This window comes from Phaseolus vulgaris, chromosome 5 (genome assembly GCF_000499845.2).
Source record: "Phaseolus vulgaris cultivar G19833 chromosome 5, P. vulgaris v2.0, whole genome shotgun sequence".
Classification (NCBI taxonomy): Eukaryota; Viridiplantae; Streptophyta; class Magnoliopsida; order Fabales; family Fabaceae; genus Phaseolus; species Phaseolus vulgaris.
The window spans coordinates 5,129,484-5,150,044 of record NC_023755.2 but is presented as its reverse complement, the minus strand read 5'-3'; the positions used below and the strand labels follow the sequence as shown (position 1 = coordinate 5,150,044).

Below are 20,561 nucleotides of genomic sequence, written 5' to 3'. Positions count from 1 at the left end.
GTCTCATTTTATTCATTAATTCATTGGTAATAAAAAAAAATTTAAATAAGCATTACAAAGTACTATCCTAATTTGAATATTTTTTAGGAAGAACTTGAGTTCTTCATATCCATTATCGTTTGTACATGTGACATAAAATGCAACTGTAATCTCTTTAAGATTATAATAGATTATAAAGTGTTTGAACATGTGATGTGTTTCTCGAAGGGTCTTGGAGAATTATTTGGAAATATAAAAAATCATATTCTTCTTATGGAACCTCTCTACCTAAACTACGTGTTTTCTCTTATTCTTCAACAAGAAAGATAGTTAAGTGGAAATATTTATTTTGATATTAAAGTTAACAACACATGTTAGAATCAACGTAGGTCGTTAATGAGTATAATTTTATTCACACTTTAAAGCTTTAATCATAAATCCTTGGAGTGTAATCATTAATAAATCTTTATTTAAATTGAGATTCATCTAATTGGATTTATTTGGTCTTTAACTATTATTTATGCTAATTTTGTGTTTTTAGAGTAAATGGTGTGCTAGACAATCTGAAGGAAGTTTATAGCTCTATGAGTGAGCCAAATATATGAAAGTCCAAGTTGTTTCTTTTGAATCAAAATAGAAAACAAAATTTGAGGAGAAGAATAAGAGAATAAAATTTGTAATATCTCTTAAACAAAATTGGAAGAAAATATTCTACAAAATACAAAGAAACAGAATCGTGATAAAACTTGAAACAAAATTCGAGAATTCTGGAAAGTTGGAAACTGAGAAACTATTAAAAAAATCGAAAAATAGAGCATTAAGTTTTTCTTAGTTTTCTTCTTTGTAATCTTTTCGTTTTTCCTCCACATGGAAAACTAAGCTCCTTTGGATTGATTCTCTAGTAATTTCACAATGAATTTTGAGGTTCTGTGCAATTAAAGTTTTGCTCTTCAATATCTTACTATGCTAAATATCTACGTTTTTTCATAGTTTAATTGATGTTTTGAGAATTGTTTTGGATGCATGTTGATAATTCAATTATGTCTATAATTAAACTCTTGTTTATTTTTCTGAACAATCTCTTGGGCGCATGATTCAAGAGGTAAAAGATTAAAAATCTTATCAATAAATGCATGAAGACGAGTAAGGTACTGCATAAATTAGTGAACACATGTTTTATTAGTGGGATTCGATTGTCTTTGACTGACACATCTTTGGTCAATACAATTATGTTTAGATGATTAAATGAAAGATATATATATATATATATATATATATATATATATATATATCAACTAATGAAGAAATTATTGTTGGAAAAGCTTGAGAGTCCACCTGCTTTCTTTACTCTTTTTTTTTTATCGTTTACTTTATTTTCTGCTAAACAGACTCAACCCACTTTTACTTTATTCTTATTGCTAATTTTTAGTGCTTGCAAATAAATTTTGAATATTGATTTGCTGATTTCACTATTGGATTCATGAGGAGACAACTTGGGGTCATCTGACCTTATCTATACTATAATTTCTTTAGTGTCAGATGGTCTAACACTGTGTTAGACGATATTCACTGAAATCATTTTAATTTGACTGCTAAACGACAACTATCAGTCTTCTAATAAAATGTCTAATAGACAATTTAATTGTGATAACAACAATTTTAGTTATGGGTGGAAATCCCAGGTAGAGGTAAAGGAAGAAGCTACGAGAAGCAATGCACATATTGTCACAAGATGGATCAAACTCCAAGATAAGAACAACCAAAATAAAGCTCAAACTCCTTTTAATAATGAGCAAATCCAACAACTCCTAAAAGTCCTCAAAAACACCGAAAAAAATCAAATTAGTATTGCTAGTGATTCTTCTGTTGCTCAAAATGAGAAAGGTAAAAATTTAAATTTTTGAATTTTTAACACAAGTGCTACAAATCATGTTATGCATATGAAAAATATTTTTTTATTAGTTTTCAGAGAATGAAACTCGTTTTTTTGTGAAACTTCTTAACAGTACCCATGTTGTTGCAAATTATGCATGACTTTGCAATTTTAAAAAGATTTTGTTATTTATGATGTATTCTCCATACTAGTACTTACCTTGAATATTATCTTTGTTCAAAATGCTTTGAATTACCAATTTCTATTCTCACATAATGCTTGCTAGATATTAGATAGGACTACATTAAAGACAATTGGACAAGTTAAACTTTAAAACGATTTATATCAGATTACTGGAATGCCTAATATGTACAAATGCATTTAAGTAAATAACAAGATTAGTTGCAATTCTGAAAGCTTGGATATATGACACTATAGATTGGGTCATCCTTCAAATAAGGTTCTTGAACATATTTGTAAGAATTATTATTTTAGCTTGTTTATCCTTTATTGTGTTTTTGATTATAATAGACAATCTAGTAGGATAAGTCGACTGTTTTGTTGGACTTGAGAACCTTTGTCCGATATTTCTTTGATCCATTTATTCTTTCTTTATTCATAAATTTGTATAAAAAAAAACAATAATATATTGATATTTTCATTATTAGAGTCTCCTTCTTCTTTGCTTTGCCTTTTTTCCTTCCCAACCTTCTATGCCTCAATAGGCTTGCTACATTTCGTGTAAAAATATTTCTGAAAACTATACCACTCCTTATTTTCTACTTATACACCCTAAAAAAAATCAATCCAATATAATAATAATAATAATAATAATAATAATAATAATAATAATAATAATAATAATAATAATAATAATAATATTTAAATATGTGGATTCTCATCGTATTACTTCTTCTCCAACTTAGATGAGAAAATTCTATGTGTTGGAGATCCCACATCGACTAGATATTAGAACCTTTCATTGTATATAAGTGGGTGCAAACCTCAACCCTATGAGCCGTTGTTAGAAATATAACTCGATTTTTTAAAATATATTTATTTTTAAGATTCTTAACATGCGTTTATTCTGTTCAACAAAGTGAAAGTCTTCACCTAAATTATCCACTTTCTCTTTTAAAATATGTCAAGAAAAAAAGACAAAAAAAACTTTGTTTATTTATACTTACTTGATGTTCAATTTATTTATTTTTTATCTAATAAGATATTTCACATTTATTCCTATTACAAAATAACTTTAAACCTAACTCAACTCCATAAAACCGGTTCTGAAATGTCTTAATCTCTTTAAATCTAACTCAACTCCATAAAACCGGTTCTGAAATGTCTTAATCTCTAATTGATGTGAGATCTTCAACACACCCCTCACGCCGAGACTACCAACTCGTGCATGGAGATATATGTTATGGATGGTCCGATAACGGTCCGATAGTAGGTGGTCTGATAAACCCAACAAACACATATTACAAAATAGACTTTAAGCAACCCCATAAAACCGACTCTAAAATGTCCTAATCTCTAGTCGACGTGGGATCTTCAACAATTCCAATAATTTATTTTCAAAGCTATACTATGATATAATCAATTTCAAGATATAAAAAATGTATGTCTGGGTTGAGATTATTCATTGTCAGAGAAATGATTCATACCATGAATAATTAAAGTTCACAGAAAATGGGTATTTTGTTTTGTATATGAACATTAAAGGTGAGTAAAACATACCGATTGGTTTTGGTCATCAATGGAGGATGCTGGTGCAGTGCTGGGAAGACGAGCTGGTGAGGGTGCAGGCCTAGAATAGGGTATAGGAGGAGCTTTTGGAACTATTCTCTTTGCTCTTCCTCTCACACGTCTATTTTCCAAACCACAAATATATACAATCAAGTTAAATAGAAACAAAACACTACTACAAAACATCACAATTCAATTGCTTTTAAATAAAAGTTTTAACTATTTAATTATAATTTATCGTATTAAAGTATATATTCTTAAAATAATTTTTTTATAAATAATAGTTGAAACAAGTGAGAGAGTTCAAATAATTTAGTAGAATTTCCGTTTTCAATTTAATTTTATTGAACTAATTTTAAAATTGATTTAAGTGATATAGTTTAGGTAGTTTAATTTGTGAACCCCTAATTTTAGGATCATACCCGAGTATTCCAAATTCCATGGTGGCTTTATACTGGAAGGGGATCTCCATGAGAGCAGCCAGAGCAAAAGCTGCTTCTTTCTCAGAGGGGCTTATGTTTTTCGACATTATTTCAGTGAAATTAACAAACTGCACACAACAAAGCCAAAATTAGCTTTAATAATTAAATCATTAAAAATTTGTTAAATTAATTAAAATCAAAATCCATGGATTATTTGAAAATAATTAAATCGCTCTTTCACTTTAAAACTTTATAATTATATTTCTAAATTACTTTTAAATCCTTGATTAGGGAATCTGGTAAAGATTTCCTCAAATACATGCATGCATGAACTATGCACAAAACGTGTGGACCAAAATCCAGAATTAAACTTAAGGAATTATAGTTAGGTTGAATTAAAAACTATTTAGAAAATTAACAACCTAATTATGCGTTAAATAGTTTTTGGTAGTAATAGGTATTGTTATACCTGAAAATTGTCATAATCGCGTGCAGGTAACCTGTCATCAAACTTTCTCATATCTTCCCAAGGCCCGTCACCAACTCCTACTAGAATTATTGCAAGAGGATATGCACTGAGATCACAAATTCAAATAAATAAATAAATAAAGAATTTATATCATATAAATAAGGTGATGAAACTCTCAAGTTAACTCTTAAACTCTTGTGTTGGTAAATTATTTAAACTCATGATAAACTCCAAGTTAAAAGCGAATTAGCAAGTTTAAAATCAGATGTAACTGTTTTTTTTTTTCCAAATTGACAATATTTTATTTGACTCAAACTTTTTTGAAGAAGTTATAACTCATTTTTAATTGGTTTTCACATTAATAACCTATTTTTTTTATGAATTTATATAAATGATTTAGTCATCTATTTAGTTTAAATTTATTTAAATATAACATTTTATCAATGTGATTTACTATTTTTTTTATGAAGTGGAAATATTAAATTTGTATTAAAAGTATTATATTATGCATTTATGTTATTAACAAATTAATACTTGTGCGCATGCATAATCTCAGTATTAGAGATCATGATTCGTATGAGTCTCTCAAATTGTATAACATCGTCTCCAACAACCTAAGTCTACATGGGTCACCCTGTCCCATCTCATGATTCGCATACATTTTTTTAAATTTTTATTGTTATGTAAAATTTGTTGATTGTCAATATAATCAAATATTTCATTCATTATTTAATCAATAATATATATTTTTAAGTATAAATTTAGATTTTATTTTATACTTTACTTTAATATATCTTTATTTTTATGAGATATTTAAAATTGAATTAAAAAATATTTTTTTTGGCTTTTTTCTACCTTTATAAAATTGAACGGGTCGGTTTGCATTGCCTCTGTTAGCCCAAAGAGCCCAAAAAACAATGAAAAAAAAACAGTACAATATTACCAATTATAAACTACACTCACAAAAGATGAGAAACACATAAATAACAAAGTATGATAAAAATAAATCGAATTATTTTGTCTATTAGCTTTGATGCAAGTTACTTAGTTGTAACTTAGGTTAAACAACTCATGCATATCAACCAAGTAAAGTGATTCATAATCTTAATTGTAACTTAGTTTAAATAACTCATACACATCAACCAAGTAAAGTGAGTCATATTTAATGGGTTACAAAATAATTGTACATTGGTTAGAAGCACACAACAATTTCTAACTAACACAACAAAATATATAAAAAAATTGTTAATTCACAAAAAGATGTACTTGATCATCATATCCAGCCTACTAAAAGACAAGTCAAGTCTATATAGCTATAGGTTGCAACTACATAACTATCATATGACACGCTATAAAGAGTTCACTACACAAATATTTAAATTTTTTAATATTTTTAATGTTAGATAAATTCTTTGAGAGTTTTTAGAAGAATTTATGATAATTTCACCAGTTTAAGTGATCTATTGAATTTGACAACCTTATATATAAATAAAAAGTTGCAAGAAGGTTGTGGATATGTGTTGGGCTGCAACAAATGATGCAACGAAATTTGCAAGAACACTTTTGGAAACATTATCATATAATAAAGGATGACAAGAAGAGAAAATCATGAATGGTAGTTTGACATTATAGAAATGAAGTAACCTCGAGATAAAGACAACCGTGTGTGATAGATTCTATAAAATGTTGAGCTTAGAATTAGATCAAAGACAACTTTAGTAGTTGCATATATTTTTTTTATCAGTGATTATTGAAGCTCTAATTTGTATTGATGCATTTGGACGAAAATTTACTAATTTTATAGTTCTTCTTAGATGAAAATTTATGTTGCTCAAGTTTTGGCATGGGGCATTTTTTCAATTATAAAAGAAATATTATTCTTGATAAAGATTGATTAAACTATATATATCTACCTTGCATCAACGATTGCTTTAATTGTCTTTTCTTCCTGAGGACTTAGCTCTCCATCTCCAGTGTTGACACTTCTTGTAACCTTAAAATCACACACATTTATGCAAGTAAGATTTAAGAGACACAAACACACACGTGAATGTAACATTATAGTATAATACCTGGCCATCAGCAACTATAACCAACACATGGAATTGGCCACGGCTTTTCTCAACTATGTCTATGGCAGCTTCAATCACCGGAGCATAAGAAGTTGGTCCTTCAGACAAAACACAATCATTTTTTCAGCCACAGAAGTTTTCCAGCACAAAAGCAGTTACATTACATCTTCAAGAACAACACTACAAAAAGTAATAATGACCTGAAAGTTTCAAGTTTGGAACTATTTTCTGGTAGCAAGCCAAGACTTCCTCAAAGCCATGGCAAGGTGAATGATCACTGTGAAAGCTAAACACTTCTTCATCATGGGTAGTAGCTGCATCATCATAGAAAGTTCAGCTACATGTGTCAAGCTTGAAAAACTTTTCTTGGTTAATACTTGGTCTGGTTTAAGGATTAGGCCTTACCATCACCAAAGCCAAAGCATGGAATCAAGTTGTCATCATCAAAGGGAGCCAAAGTCTTGCCAATTATAGAGATAGCCTTCTCATAAGGATTAGGTGTAGTTCCAATAGCATGCAGGCTTCTTTTATTGAATGAGATTCTGCCTTCAGTCAGAAACAAATCATTTCATAAACATTAAAGAAATTATAAGCAACCCAAATCCCACAATTAATTATCAAACAACACTATCTTTGGCCAATTTTAGTTCTCATCAGATCATGCTCCATATACCACATCTTATTCAGGTTACAATGGACCCTGAAATCACTTGGCTACACACTTGTTCATGTACTACCACATACCAGTCCATTCATTACTCTTTGTAAAATCAATTCCAAGGATGAGATTTGATGATTCTAATCCTTCTTTCCTCAAGGCTGTTGTCACCTGCACAAGTTAAAATTTTCATGAAATTCGCTACATAATGAACATTGTAATTAATTAAGATGGTAGCTTACAATCTTGAAACTCTGACTTAATTGTAAAATAATTTGAAAAATAATCTTGATGTTAAACTTGTTTATCAGAATTTTTACATACAATTCATATTCACTGGTAATTGTTATTTTTATAACTTGTATTTGGTTAGTGGGATAAAAAATGTTCATATGGATCCGTGATTTGAAGTTTCTTCGTGAGAATTTTTAAACATAGGGTGAACAAACCTTTATTTTGACCTTTCAAAAATTGTGTTTAAGAACATATTATTTTTTTTTATAAATTATTCATTGATTATTGATTATTACTAGCCAATATACGAAGGTTATGAAGATTCAACACTACAAACACTTCTCTGTGTTACGAAGTGGACTTTAAGCCTAACTCAATCCCCATAAAACCGGCTCATGGAGTGAGGTTTGCACCCACTTATATACAATGAAATGTCCTTATCTCTAGTCGATGTTCCTTGAGACTTGTTCATCACTGGAGAAAGCTATGCTGGACATTATGTCCCTCAGCTAGCTCACACTATTCTCACTCATAATAACCTCACAAATCACACACTTCTTAACCTCAAAGGGGTTGCGATTGGGAATGGTTAGATAGATGATAATATGTGTAAGTTTGTTCAATGGATAATTCGTGAAGGCATAGCAGCAACGAATAATATTGTTTAAAGTTGTTCAGGGGGATCCATTAACAAAATGGATCGTCATTCCAGGCAAGGAGAACATGGAGGATTTGGTACTAATTGTCATGCCTACAAAAACTCAAATGATTTCACGACATTCTTCTTCGCGAATTTTCCAAACGGTTATGGGGAGCTGGATATGATCAAGATTTTTAGAAGATGGGCTAGGGTTAAAGAAGTGTTTATCTCAAGAAGGCTTAACAAATGGGGGAGAAGGTTTGGGTTCGTTAGATTTTTTGAAGTAAGGAATGTGGGGAGGCTGGAGAAGGATCTTGATCAGATTTACATAGGCAACAAGAAGCTGCATGTAAATGTTCCGAAATACAGGAGGAGTGAGATGGAAGCTAAAGGGCAGGGGAGTGAAAACAGAGCGTATCGTAAGGAGCAGGGAAGGATATACAGGAAACCGCAGGAGGAGTCACCAGTTGTTCATGGTCAGAAGAGAAGAACAAAGGTATGGAGAGTGAAGGCAGGGAGCAAGTCATATGCAGATGTTATCAAAGGTGATGCTCAAAGAAGGTGGGAGGGGCCGACCATTACCACTGAAAAGAAGGTATTGTCGTGGATGAAGTACAGTATGGTAGGACAGTTTAAGGAAGAGTTGAGCTTTGAAGAACTTGAGGATGAATTTCTTAAAGGGGGTATGAGCATGGTCCGAGTCAGATCCCTGGGAGATAATCTTGCTCTCCTTACTCCACGAGAAGAGGTGAACATGAAGGAGTTAATAGACCTCAATAAGGAGTGGTTCGAAAGTGTACTCCAAAAAATCGAGCCATGGACCGAGGAGTCTGTTGCAGAACATAGAGTAGTCTGGGTGCGATGTTATGGGTTGCCATTACCGCTGTGGACCAAAGATTGTTTCTCAAAGTTAGTAGGAGAGGAAGTGTCATTGGTGTCTATAGATGAAACAACGGTCATGTGGGAAAACTTGGAGTATGCAAGACTTCAAGTCCGTCTACTCAAAAACCGTAACGCCAGAATGGTTAAGAGTATGATGATTAATGAACAAGAGGTGACCATATACGTTGAAGAAGAAAAACTCATAAGACTTGAAGGGCAGTGTATGTGTCATCGGAATTACCTAGATACCTCTGATAGCATTTCATCTTCAGAGACCTATGTGGAGGAGTCTGATAGTTCGGTGTTCAACGGTGAGGAGGAGGATTTGAGTGAAGGGAAGGTCCGGCGACCGGAGGAGAAAGAGGAGGAGGGAGCGGACATGAGTGCGAATACGACAAAGGCCCCCCTATCTTGGGCAACTGCTACGAAAGGGGATAAGGGGCAGAATAAAGCAACTCGGTTATACACTAAAGAGGAAACCAAGGGCAACGAGGAGGCAGCTTTAGTATCTCAATCTGAACAAGATCTCACATATGTGCAAAATCACCTTTTTGGGCATGCTGAGCTGGCTAGGTTAGTGGTGGATTTAGAATGCAGGGACACGCCTCTTAAGCCCAAAATGCATCCGGGCCAGAAGTGTGCGGGGAAGGCCCACTCGGGAAAAGAGGGTGAGGCTGGACAGAACCTATCACAGAAGGAAATCGAACGCATTCTTGGAAGTGCGTATGAGCCAAAGGAAGACGATGAACGACGTTATGTGGGAAACTCTCAATCAACATATCTTGTGGAAACGGGAAGTAGAACTGATAACCGACAGAATGAACCCAATTCCAGTCAAGAGGGACGAATTGCCGTGGAGAAAGAAAACCAAATAGGGGTGAATTTGCATGGCTTGTCAGAAGAAGAAGCAGCAGAAGCGGGTACTGCAAGTAAAACCCAATCACGGAAATGCAAGCTGAAAGCGCTCCGAGAGTTGGGAGACGCAAATACCTATCCTAGGCAGTCTGTCCGGTTGAGCGAGAAAACATCACAGAAGAAGAGTGACATGTTGAATAGAGAAGGTATGTTCTCAGCATCCATTTCTGATGGGGATATATTTTTATGTAATGCCCGAGTGCACAGTCCAGAAAGTAGGGAGTAGTCAGATAACCTTTGGGTTGTTGGAAAACGGTTTGGGTTAGCTTGTCGAGGGGAGGAAGATGAGGTGGTTCAAGAATTCATCTCTATGGAAGACAGAGATCAAGAAGTGGTGAATAATACAGAGTTGGGTAGATAGAGAGGTTTAGATGCTGATTTTTAATTTGAATATTAGAGGTTTGGGGGGAGGAACAAAAGTACGTTACTAGAGGAGGTGTATATCGAGAGAGGGAGTGGAATTCATGTGCTTATAGGAAACAAAGACTACAGAAGTAACGGATGCTAGGTGTTTCTCTATTTGGGGGATAACAACATTGGTTGGATCCATAATGGAGGGGAGAACGACAGTGGAAGTTTACTCTCTCTGTGGCACAAAGATGCGTTTAAGTATGAGAGCCACTCAATGGGGAAAGGATACATAGCTATTGTGGGTCTACACGGGAAATCATCCCAAAGGTGTTGTGTGGTTAATGTGTATGCAGCATGCACTCTAAAAGAGAAGAAAATTCTCTGGGAGGAAATATCCAAGTGTAAAGAAAATTCACAGATTGGGATGTGGTGTTTTTGTGGGGATTTTAATGCTATAAGAAGACGAGTTGAAAGACAAGGGGCAAATAGGGGAGACTTTATTAGAGAGATGAAGGAGTTCAATGGGTTTATAGAGACAAACTTGCTTATGGATTTTCCCATTGTTGGGAAAAAATTTACTTTGTTCAAATCAAATGGAACGGTAAAGAGTAGGATTGATAGAGCTCTTGTAACAGAGGAACGGTTACAGTGTTGGCCCACTTGTAAGCAATATGTCCAACGGAGGGAGGTCTCGGACCACTGTGCTTTGATGATTAAATGTCTGGACAAGGATTGGGGTCCCAAACCCTTTAGGTCGATTGATGCATGGCTTTCGGAAAAAGGCTTTGCTGGAATGGTGGAGGAAAGGTGGAAGTCATATAAATCCGAAGGAAGTGCAATAAAAGGGCTTAAGGAAAAGCTCAAACTTCTGAAGGTGGATTTAAAAGTATGGAATAGGGACGTCTTTGGGAATCTGAATTTGACTAAGAGTTCTATAGTGCAGGAAATTAAGAACTTTGATCGTCAAGATTGTAACGGTCAAGTGGGGGAAAGTTAGAGGCATGCTAGAACAGTTCTGATTAGAAGGCTTTGGGAGACTGATAATAAGCTTGAGTCACTTATCCGGCAAAAGGCTAGGACAAATTGGTTCAGATATGGTGATTCCTGCTCTAGTTTTTTCCACTCAACTCTTAGGTGGAGGAGACTAAGGAATGAAGTGAAAGGGGTAGAGATTGGGGGCTTCTGGTGTGAGAAGCCTAGTACTGTACGAAGTGAAGCTAAAAAGCTTTTCGAAAACAGGTTTAAATCAACAAAGGATTTCGAGGTGAGACTTGATGCGGTCGAGTTTAAAACCCTTGCTAAAGAAGATAGCTTGAGAATGATAGAGGTGTTCTCTGAGGAAGAAGTTAAGGAGGCGGTGTGGCAATGCGAAGGCTCAAAGAGTCCAGGCCCGGATGGATTTAATTTTAATTTCATTAAGAAGAGCTGGAAGTACTTAAAGGCAGATTTTGTAGCAGCAATAGAGGAATTCTATAAAACAGGTTGTATTCCCAGGGGGTGCAATGCCTCATTCATAGCACTTGTTCCAAAGGTTAAGGATCCCTGCAAGCTTGATCAGTTTAGACCTATATCTCTAGTGGGAGCCATATATAAAGTCATTACTAAAGTATTAGCAGGAAGGTTAAAGAAAGTTTTACTGACAATAATAGATGAGAGTCAGTCTGCATTTATAAAGGATAGGGGTCTCACGGATAGTGTGCTACTAGCAAACGAGGTAATTGAGGACCTTAGAAGGAAGGGGAGAAGAGGGTTGTGCTTGAAGGTAGACTTTGAAAAAGCTTACGATTCGGTAAGATGGGAGTACATGTACGATATGCTTGATAGGATGGGTTTCCATAATACCTGGATTAAGTGGATCAGAGGATGTATGGAGTCAGCCACAGTGTCTGTTCTAGTCAATGGGAGTCCAACTGAAGAATTCAGACCGACAAGAGGATTGAGACAGGGAGATCCCTTAGCACCGTTTTTTTTTACAATAGTGGCTGAAGGCCTTGTTGGACTAGTTAGGCAGGTGATAAAAATCAACCTTTTTGTAGGAATTAAGATTGGAAGTAAGGAGGTAGATGTGAGCTTCTTGCAGTATGCGGATGACACCCTTTTCTTCTGTGAAGATTCCTGGAGCAATGTGGTGAGTATGAAGGCAATTCTAAGGGGTTTTGAGATAACATCTGGGCTGAAAATCAACTTCCACAAATCAAGTCTAGTATGTATAAATGTTGAGAATACTAATCTTAGATGCTACTCAAAACTTTTAAATTGTGGCCAGATGGGTTATCCGTTTAAGTACCTGGGACTAGAAGTAGGAGGAAATCCAAGGAAAAAAACGTTCTGGAAACCTGTTTTGGAAAAATTGAAGGCCAAACTAAGTGTGTGGAAGGGGAGGTTTTTGTCCTTGGCAGGAAGGACTTGTGTAATTAAGTCCGTGCTCACCGCAATACCTCTCTTTTATCTGTCTGTATATAAAGCACCAGAATCGGTTTACAAAAGCATAATTAGCATTCAGAGAAGATTTCTCTGGGGATGGGGAAAGGAAAAAAGGCCGATTTCATGGGTAAGTTGGGGAGACGTGTGCAAACAGAAAGAAGAGGGAGGTTTGGTTATCAAGGACATAAGAAAGTTGAACTTTGCCCTCGTAGCAAAATGGAGATGGCGGCTTATCTCACAAGAGAAAGGGAAGTGGAAGGAGGTATTACTCTCAAAATATGGGTTGCAGCTAGATGACACACAGATTCCAGTGAAATACCAATCATGGTGGTGGAGAGATATAGAAAAATCTGTAGGGAGGGAGAAGGAGAATGTTGGTTCAAAGAAGAGTTACGATGGAAACTAGGAAGGGGAGACAAAATCAATTTCTGGGAGGATGTGTGGGTTGGTAATACAAGTCTAAAAACATGCTTCCAAAGGCTATATACCTTAACAACAAATCAGGAGCAAAAAGTCAAAGAAGCTGGAGGGTGGGAGGGTTCTGAATGGCAATGGAGGTTACAATGGAGGAGGGAGAGATTTGAGTGGGAATCTGAGATGGAAAGAAGTCTTCTTGAAAGAGTTTCAGGGTTTGTTGTGACGAGATACATAAATGACAACCAAGTGTGGGGAGAGGAGGACTAGAGAGGTACACGGTGAGTTCAGCGTACAACTGCTTAGTCAAGCATTTAAGAGGGACTCAAGAAGTTATTTTTGATTTCCTTTGGAAAACCGCAGCATTTCCTAATGTGCTAACAACAACGTGGAGAGTGCTTATAGACAGAATTCCAACACGGGAGGCCCTTGTGAGAAAAGGTGTGCAGATGGAATCTACCGTTTGTGTTCTGTGCCGGATTAAGGAGGAGTCATCACAGCATTTATTCATTGAGTGTGTGTTTGCACAGCGTGTCTGGTCCCTTTGCCAAAAGTGGCTGGAAATCGTGTTAATGCAAAATAACGAGATTAAATCTCATTTTGAGAGTTTTATTTGTTCTCAGGCCAGTGGAAAACAAAACTTGGTTTGGAAAGGTATTTGGGCAGCTGTTATAAGAGGTATTTGGGACCAGAGAAATTCCATTCTGTTCAATCAAGGAGTTGTGGAGGTAGAGTAGATGATCCAGATGGCACAGCTAAAATCCTGGTTCTGGCTAAAATATAGGACCAAGTCTTTTAATTACTCCTTTGCAGATTGGACCATTAACCCGGTTATCTGTATAAAGAGTGTTAAATAGTGTGACCTGTATAGCAGAGGGGTCAAGGGGTTAGGTAACGACCCACATTGACTAGGGCAGTAGCTAGGGGTGTTTCCTGATGTAGATCCCCTAGTACTGATATATGATGAGTGCAGGATGAATTATGGAGTGGAAAGGTACCTTGGACCAGCGCTGGAGAGGCAAGGAATTGCAGTTCTGAGGGTGAAGGAAAACAGATGTAAGGCAGGTAGGTTGTTGTTTCCAGCTTGGGGCAGAGGACAGTTTCACAAGCCAGTGCTGGAAAGGGTAACTTTCACACCCTGGAACTGGTGCGGATCAATAGAGTTAGCTGAAAAGGCTGGCCTATTGGCAGTTTTGTGTTGTAGCATGGTGGGGATGTACTGTTTTGTATTGGTACAGGAGGTGATACATAGTCAACCAAAACGCAAGAAGTATGTAGCTGTAATACATTGGGAATGAGCATATTTGCGTGGTTGTCACTCGTGCAAAGCTGGGAGCCCACACTTGTAGTAGGGAGGGATTTGGATCACCTCTGTTTTGAGGTAAGGTGTGTCCGGAAAGAGCAAACTAGGAGTTATAATACAGATCCATGGCTACGGTCCAAAGCAAAGAGGAGGAGAAAAATAGGATTAAAGAGGTTCCAAGTGGAATCTGGGTGGTGGCTGTTGTTTTTTTTTGGCTGCTGCAGGTCTAGGCAGATTTGTTTTTAGTGTATATGCACAGGGGTGCATTGCATAGGAGGGAAGCAGGAAGGCACGGTCTAACCGTAATAGAGGAGCAGTGTCTAAGAAGGTGCAGGGTGGATTTGTGAGAGGAGCCTAGAGCGTACAGAAGGAACTGTAATCTGGTCTGTTGTAATCTGCTTTAAGGCCTGGATCATATCCCAAAAGGGCTGATAAAAGGCGTGTAAGCCTTTAGGATCAGTAGGGTGGTTCCTGGTCTGCTGCAACATAGGGATGCTGGTTTTCTGTTCTTCTGAGAAAATCTTCCCAGCTTACATTTGCTTATATCTAGTAATAGGGAAACATGTTTAAGTTTCTCTACATATATGTGTATCTAGGGAGTAAGAAGAAAAGCAAGGTTTTTTTGTATAAGGATTGGGATACATACCCCTGAAGTATCCCATTAATTCAATTCATTATTTGTTGATAAAAAAAAAAATATATATCCAAATTCCTCCTTCAACATAATATGTGTATCTAGGGAGTAAGAAGAAAAGCAAGATTTTTTTGTATAAGGGTTGGGATACATACCCCTAAAGTATCCCATTAATTTAATTCATTATTTGTTGATAAAAAAAATATATATATCCAAATTCCTCCTTCAACATAATTGATTGCCAAATACCATTTTCAGAAGTCATAGAACACCACCTAGTTTATCTATTTTTTAGAGTCCTCTGTTTCTGTCCCTGCCCAGCTCAAGTGATTTGGTGACAACACAAGCCATTAATTAAGGTGGAAGAGTGCGATAGGTTAGTGCAGATTAAAGGGTTTTGTTTTGCATCATTTCTTTGAAGATTTTGTTGCATGTTATGACTGGTAGCTCGTAGTAATAACCAAGCATGAAACATGCTATTGAAAAAGTAATTTGGCATCATTAATAATAAGAAAGCACGTTACACTTTTTTTTTTCTTCTTTCTTGACAAATCAAGTCCCATAAAAACACACATTTGAAAAAAAAATGCCAATAAATTAAAAGTAAATTTATATAATTTAATACTAATAAATTAAGAATAAATTCATGTAAAATATGTGAATAATTTTCAATGCAAAATCTTTAAAAAATGAGTTTATAAATTTTTTTATTTACATATTTCTTCTTTTATTTATTTTTACTTAATATTTCAACTCCCACTTAAATTTTTAATTATATATTCCACACATAGGTTGACGCTTGACCTGAACAAGATGTGTGTACCATGCATTACAGTGAGGTCCACTATTGCCGTTATTCACACGATGAACAAGCTTCAATGAAGAAATATAAAATCTTAAGACTCATTCATGATTATTTATTTTATAATATGTTATACTCTTACCTAAACTTATTTATGAGTAGAAAATATTTTTTAAAGTGCCTAATTATGGTATATTTTTATAGTATTGTGCTCGAATACTTTAAATTATGTTAAAAGGAAAAAATATTTATTTTGTGTGTGACTTCAATCATATTACTCTTTATTTCCAATGTTTACCAACCAATATTATTACGAAAAAAAATACTACTTATTGTTCCTGCCACATTGTTCTACGCCCATTCTCTTTTATTCCTTTAAATAAAGTGTCAAAGACTCAAAGCTAATAAATCAATAGATATTTATGATGTAGCTTTTTATATAAGTTCACGAGATAGTGTGCTTTTAAGAATAAGTATGGGTTACTGTAAACAAAAGGTATGGGTTTCATGCATTCTTTTAAAAACTTATATATTTTTTTTATATTATTAGTAAGACTTATTAAATTGATGAATAATTTGTTTATAACATGTAATATTATTTTTAAAATATATTTGTTTTAATATACTTACTTTTTTTATTGTGTATTCATTAATTCCAAGACTTAACTTTCCATAATTTATTGAATATTTATTAGATTGAGTTCGTATTCAAATGAACAAATTCCATACAATTTCATATTGAGAAGGAAAGAAAATACACTTATCTCTACCCGTTTCATGAAGATTCTTTGTATTTGATTAAACATTATTTTACCTTCTACAGAGACCTTAACTGAACTACTCTAAATATTAAAATGAACTGTGGAAGACATTAAAAGTCTATGCATGAAGTAAAGTAAAATTCTAAAGTACTTGTTCATAGTTACTCACTCCAAATTAAAATTGAAATTAAATATGTTTTTTTCACTTTATACACCTTTTGTATTCTCGAATATTTATGGTAACTTTTTTCCTCCTAGAATGTTTATGGTGTCATTACTTTCATATTTGAAAACAAAAAATTTTAAAAATTGAAAGAGTAATTTGTCAATTAGTTTAAATAAAAAATTAAAATATCTCGTGACTTAAGTGATAACGTAGACATACTTTAAAGACTACGAAAATATTTGAATTTAGGAAATAAACACTAATTTTAACTTGTCTTATTTTCACATTCCAACATGACCATGAGAGAAACTAAATAGTGTTTCGTCCTTTAAAATATTCCAAGCATTAAACCAGTCTCTGGAAGAAATGCAAAACATCTTTCAAAATTTCCATTCATCACTAAACCTTTTAATCATTTTTTTATGTGATTACGTTATTTCTTTTAAATACGATGAAATTTTAAATTTTTATAAACATATAAATTCTTTAATAAACTCATTGCTATGGCAAGGTACAGTTATGTTTTGGTTGAATGAAAGTGTTTCTCACTAAGAATAGAAACACTTAAATTGAAAAGGGTACCACATAATTTTTCTAATTAATACTGATATTTTTTTGAGAGATTAATCTGGTAAATAAAAGTATAAGAAAGATGAAATTAATTCATATACCTGTTCAAGGGTAGAGAAGTTGTCACGGATAAGAGCATACTTCTTCGCTGCAGATTGCTTCTTGTCCATGACTGAAGAGCTTTGTTTGGAGTCAACTCTCACAAAACTTGGTTTCTTGGAAATGGATTGCGATCGCTGCGGTGGCGGTGGCGGCGAAGGTGGTTGGAGAGATGGATATAAGATTGGTGGTGGCAACGACGAAGATATTTGCGATGGAATATTGGATGGTAAAGCTCTTGTGGTGACGTTAGTGAAGATTCTTCCACCTCTTCCTTTATCATGGGTTGAACTATGAGTGCCATGCTTTTTATTTTTGCCAAAGAGGTTGCCCATGGCATCTTAAACTAGGTTTCTCCAAAACTGAATTAGAGTTATATATATATATATGTAACAAAAATATATCTTAGTGATAAGATAAGAGGAAAATATTGTATTTAATGTAAAAGGAAACGAGTAAGAAGGTTCAGGAGTGTGGTTCTTTCAAAAAAATTATATACTAAAAATAAAGGTGATGGAATTGAAGGGGAATAAAGAAAAAAAATGAATGTGGAATATGATTCTTGTCCCTTTATTTTTGCTTGTGAGATTTGCACAAGTTGTATTCCTTGTGGCTCAATCAAGAGCTGAAGAATTGAACAAGTGCCAAAACCATGTGGCCTTTCAACGACCTTGCGTGTTAAAGGGTGCGTATAAAATCAGTAAATGAAGTATAGAACTTGCATTTCGGTAATCAAAGGGGTGTGATCACAAAGTACACAATACTAAATAGCATCCATGGCTTGGAGATATAAAATAAATCTTTAATCCTTATTCTTCACTAGTACAAAATACATAAAACACGACTCCCTATAAAGACGGTTATGAAAGAACAGTTGTAATAAGAGAGACGGTGATATTGTTGTAATTTTTTTTAATTTTTTCCTATTTTTAACAATGGTTCTTGTCTGAATCGTCATTATATGAGTCCTTGATAGAGCTTCAACGACGGTTCTTAGTGAACTGTTGTTATATATTGGGTCTAGCACTTATCAGCTACAATGCGCGGACTACTCTCTCACTCTCCTCGTTTCATCTCTTCCTCTCATCACTCCCTTCCTTACTCTTCGCAGAGCCAACACTCTACTCTATTAATCTCTTCCTCTCATCTCCCCTTTCTTCCTCATTGCACCTTCCTCACTTTATCTTCTTCCTCGCACAAGTCGTCGCGCCTCTGCCTCAAACCCTCCCCCTTGAGTCGCGCCTGTGCAGTGCGCCGCTGCTCTCCCACTCTTACTGCACCGCCCGCTCTCCTTCCTCCCTCACTTCCTCACTCACTCCACACCTTCAAAGCAACCACGCATCAACAACAAACCGTGCCGCCGCACGCTCTTGGTCGTGCCACTTCTCCTCTGCGCTGGTGGACGTCTGTGTCGTCGCTCCTCACCGCCTTCGCACCGGGCCGCCCTCGTGCTTCGCACCCACACCATTTTTTCCCGCCAGGTTAGTGTTTTAATTTTTTCTTTTGATTTTAATAATTTTTAATTTTTTTATTAGTGTTTTAATATTTTTAGGTTTTTTTATTAGTATTTTAATATTCTATACTTTTTTATTAGTGTTTTAATACTCTTTATATTTTTAATTAATTTGTGAATGCAACATGCTAATTCTGAGTCTGAGGGTGTCTGACCCTAGGAAATTTGGATTTTGTTTTATAATGAATTAGATAATATTTGTATACATTGAAGGCTTTGATCTTGAGTCCGAGGGTGTCCAACCTTCGACAATTTTTATTTAGTTTTTATAATGAATTATATAATACTGGTTTGTATTGAACGTGTTGATGCTGAGTCCAGAGGTGTCTGACCTTTGGCAATTTTGATTTAGTTTCATAATGAATTAGATCATATTTGTGTTGACACTTAGTCTGAGGTGTCTAACCTTCGACAATTTTGATTTAGTATAACTGATACATACAAAAGAGGAGTGGAAAAATTCATACAGTTTGCACAACGTAATGCCGTTAGTAATCATAACGGAGTAAGAATAAGGTGTCCTTGTGTGAATTGTTTGAATGAAAGAATATTGAATGTTTATGAAATTAGAGAACATCTTTTGTGTGATGGAATTTTAAAAAATTATTCAACATGAACGTGACATGGTCAATTGTTACACTTATCAAGTCATAAGCAAATCTAGAGAAGAGGTTCTGCAAACACATTTGTATATCATGAATAACACTGATGAGGTGTTATCATACTTAGATACACACAAAGACATTGTGAAATATAAGAATCCAAGACAATAAGAAAAATGAGTGTTAATTGAGCATAACAAAACTTCCATGTCATGGTTTAAGCAACAAATCATGAATGATCCATCAACATCTGAAACATTAACATGGCTTGAAAACTGTCTCAAGTTTAATGTTTTATGTTGTTATGGCTATGAAGTAAGTTGTTTGTTTTACACAAAGTCTCAAGATGATAGGAGTACATTGCAAAACAGTGGAGTCACTTCAAAGGTAGATTTTATGCAATTTTCAACTTCAAAGGATCAAAATCCTGTTATGGGATCAATGCCTTATTATGGTGTTGTAGTAGAGATTTGGGAAGTTAGTTATACCAAGTTTATTGTACCTGTTTTCAAATGCAAGTGGGTTGAAAATAAGACTGGTGTCAAAGTTGATGCACAAGAATGACTTTGATTGACTTTTGAAAGATAGGTTATCATGACGAACCATTCTTAATGGAATATCAAGCTTCCCAAGTTTTCTATATCAAATATGCTACACTTGAACACTGATTTGTTGTGTTACAAGAAAAAAAAAGCAACATAATGACCTAAAAGATACAAACAATGATATTTTTGAGACTGAATCACTTACGAAAACGATGATCAATAAAGAGTGCGAGGAGGTTGCTGATATTGTACATGCAACTTGATATGATCACGAAGAAGGAATACATATTTGTATGTGCATGTGTTACATTATATATATTTACATTATGGAATTTTTATTATGTTTCATATTCTTGATGCTTATAATATTTTTTGATAACAGGAACATGGCAGATGATAAAGTTCCTCGTTTAAGAACTGGTAGAGGACCTATAAGATTAAAGAGTATGTGTAAGAAGATAAATAAAGGTGAAGAAATATCATT

General features: G+C 34.6%; 1 protein-coding gene across 2 annotated transcripts in view; it reads right to left on the bottom strand.

Moving 5' to 3' along the window:
• Window positions 1-17,879, bottom strand: part of LOC137834966 (E3 ubiquitin-protein ligase RGLG4-like) — a 57,081-nt gene extending 39,202 nt beyond the window's left edge. For both annotated transcript variants that reach the window (XM_068643240.1, XM_068643239.1), the window contains exons 1-9: window positions 17,420-17,879; window positions 7,309-7,393; window positions 6,970-7,110; window positions 6,765-6,878; window positions 6,565-6,662; window positions 6,406-6,485; window positions 4,493-4,598; window positions 4,024-4,151; window positions 3,593-3,722 (exon numbers count right to left, since the gene is read on the bottom strand). In XM_068643240.1, the coding sequence (XP_068499341.1) occupies window positions 3,593-3,722; window positions 4,024-4,151; window positions 4,493-4,598; window positions 6,406-6,485; window positions 6,565-6,662; window positions 6,765-6,878; window positions 6,970-7,110; window positions 7,309-7,393; window positions 17,420-17,752 (1,215 nt within the window). In that variant the 5' untranslated portion in view covers window positions 17,753-17,879. The remainder of the gene's footprint in view (window positions 1-3,592; window positions 3,723-4,023; window positions 4,152-4,492; window positions 4,599-6,405; window positions 6,486-6,564; window positions 6,663-6,764; window positions 6,879-6,969; window positions 7,111-7,308; window positions 7,394-17,419) is intronic.
• Between the last annotated feature and the right edge of the window lie 2,682 nt (window positions 17,880-20,561).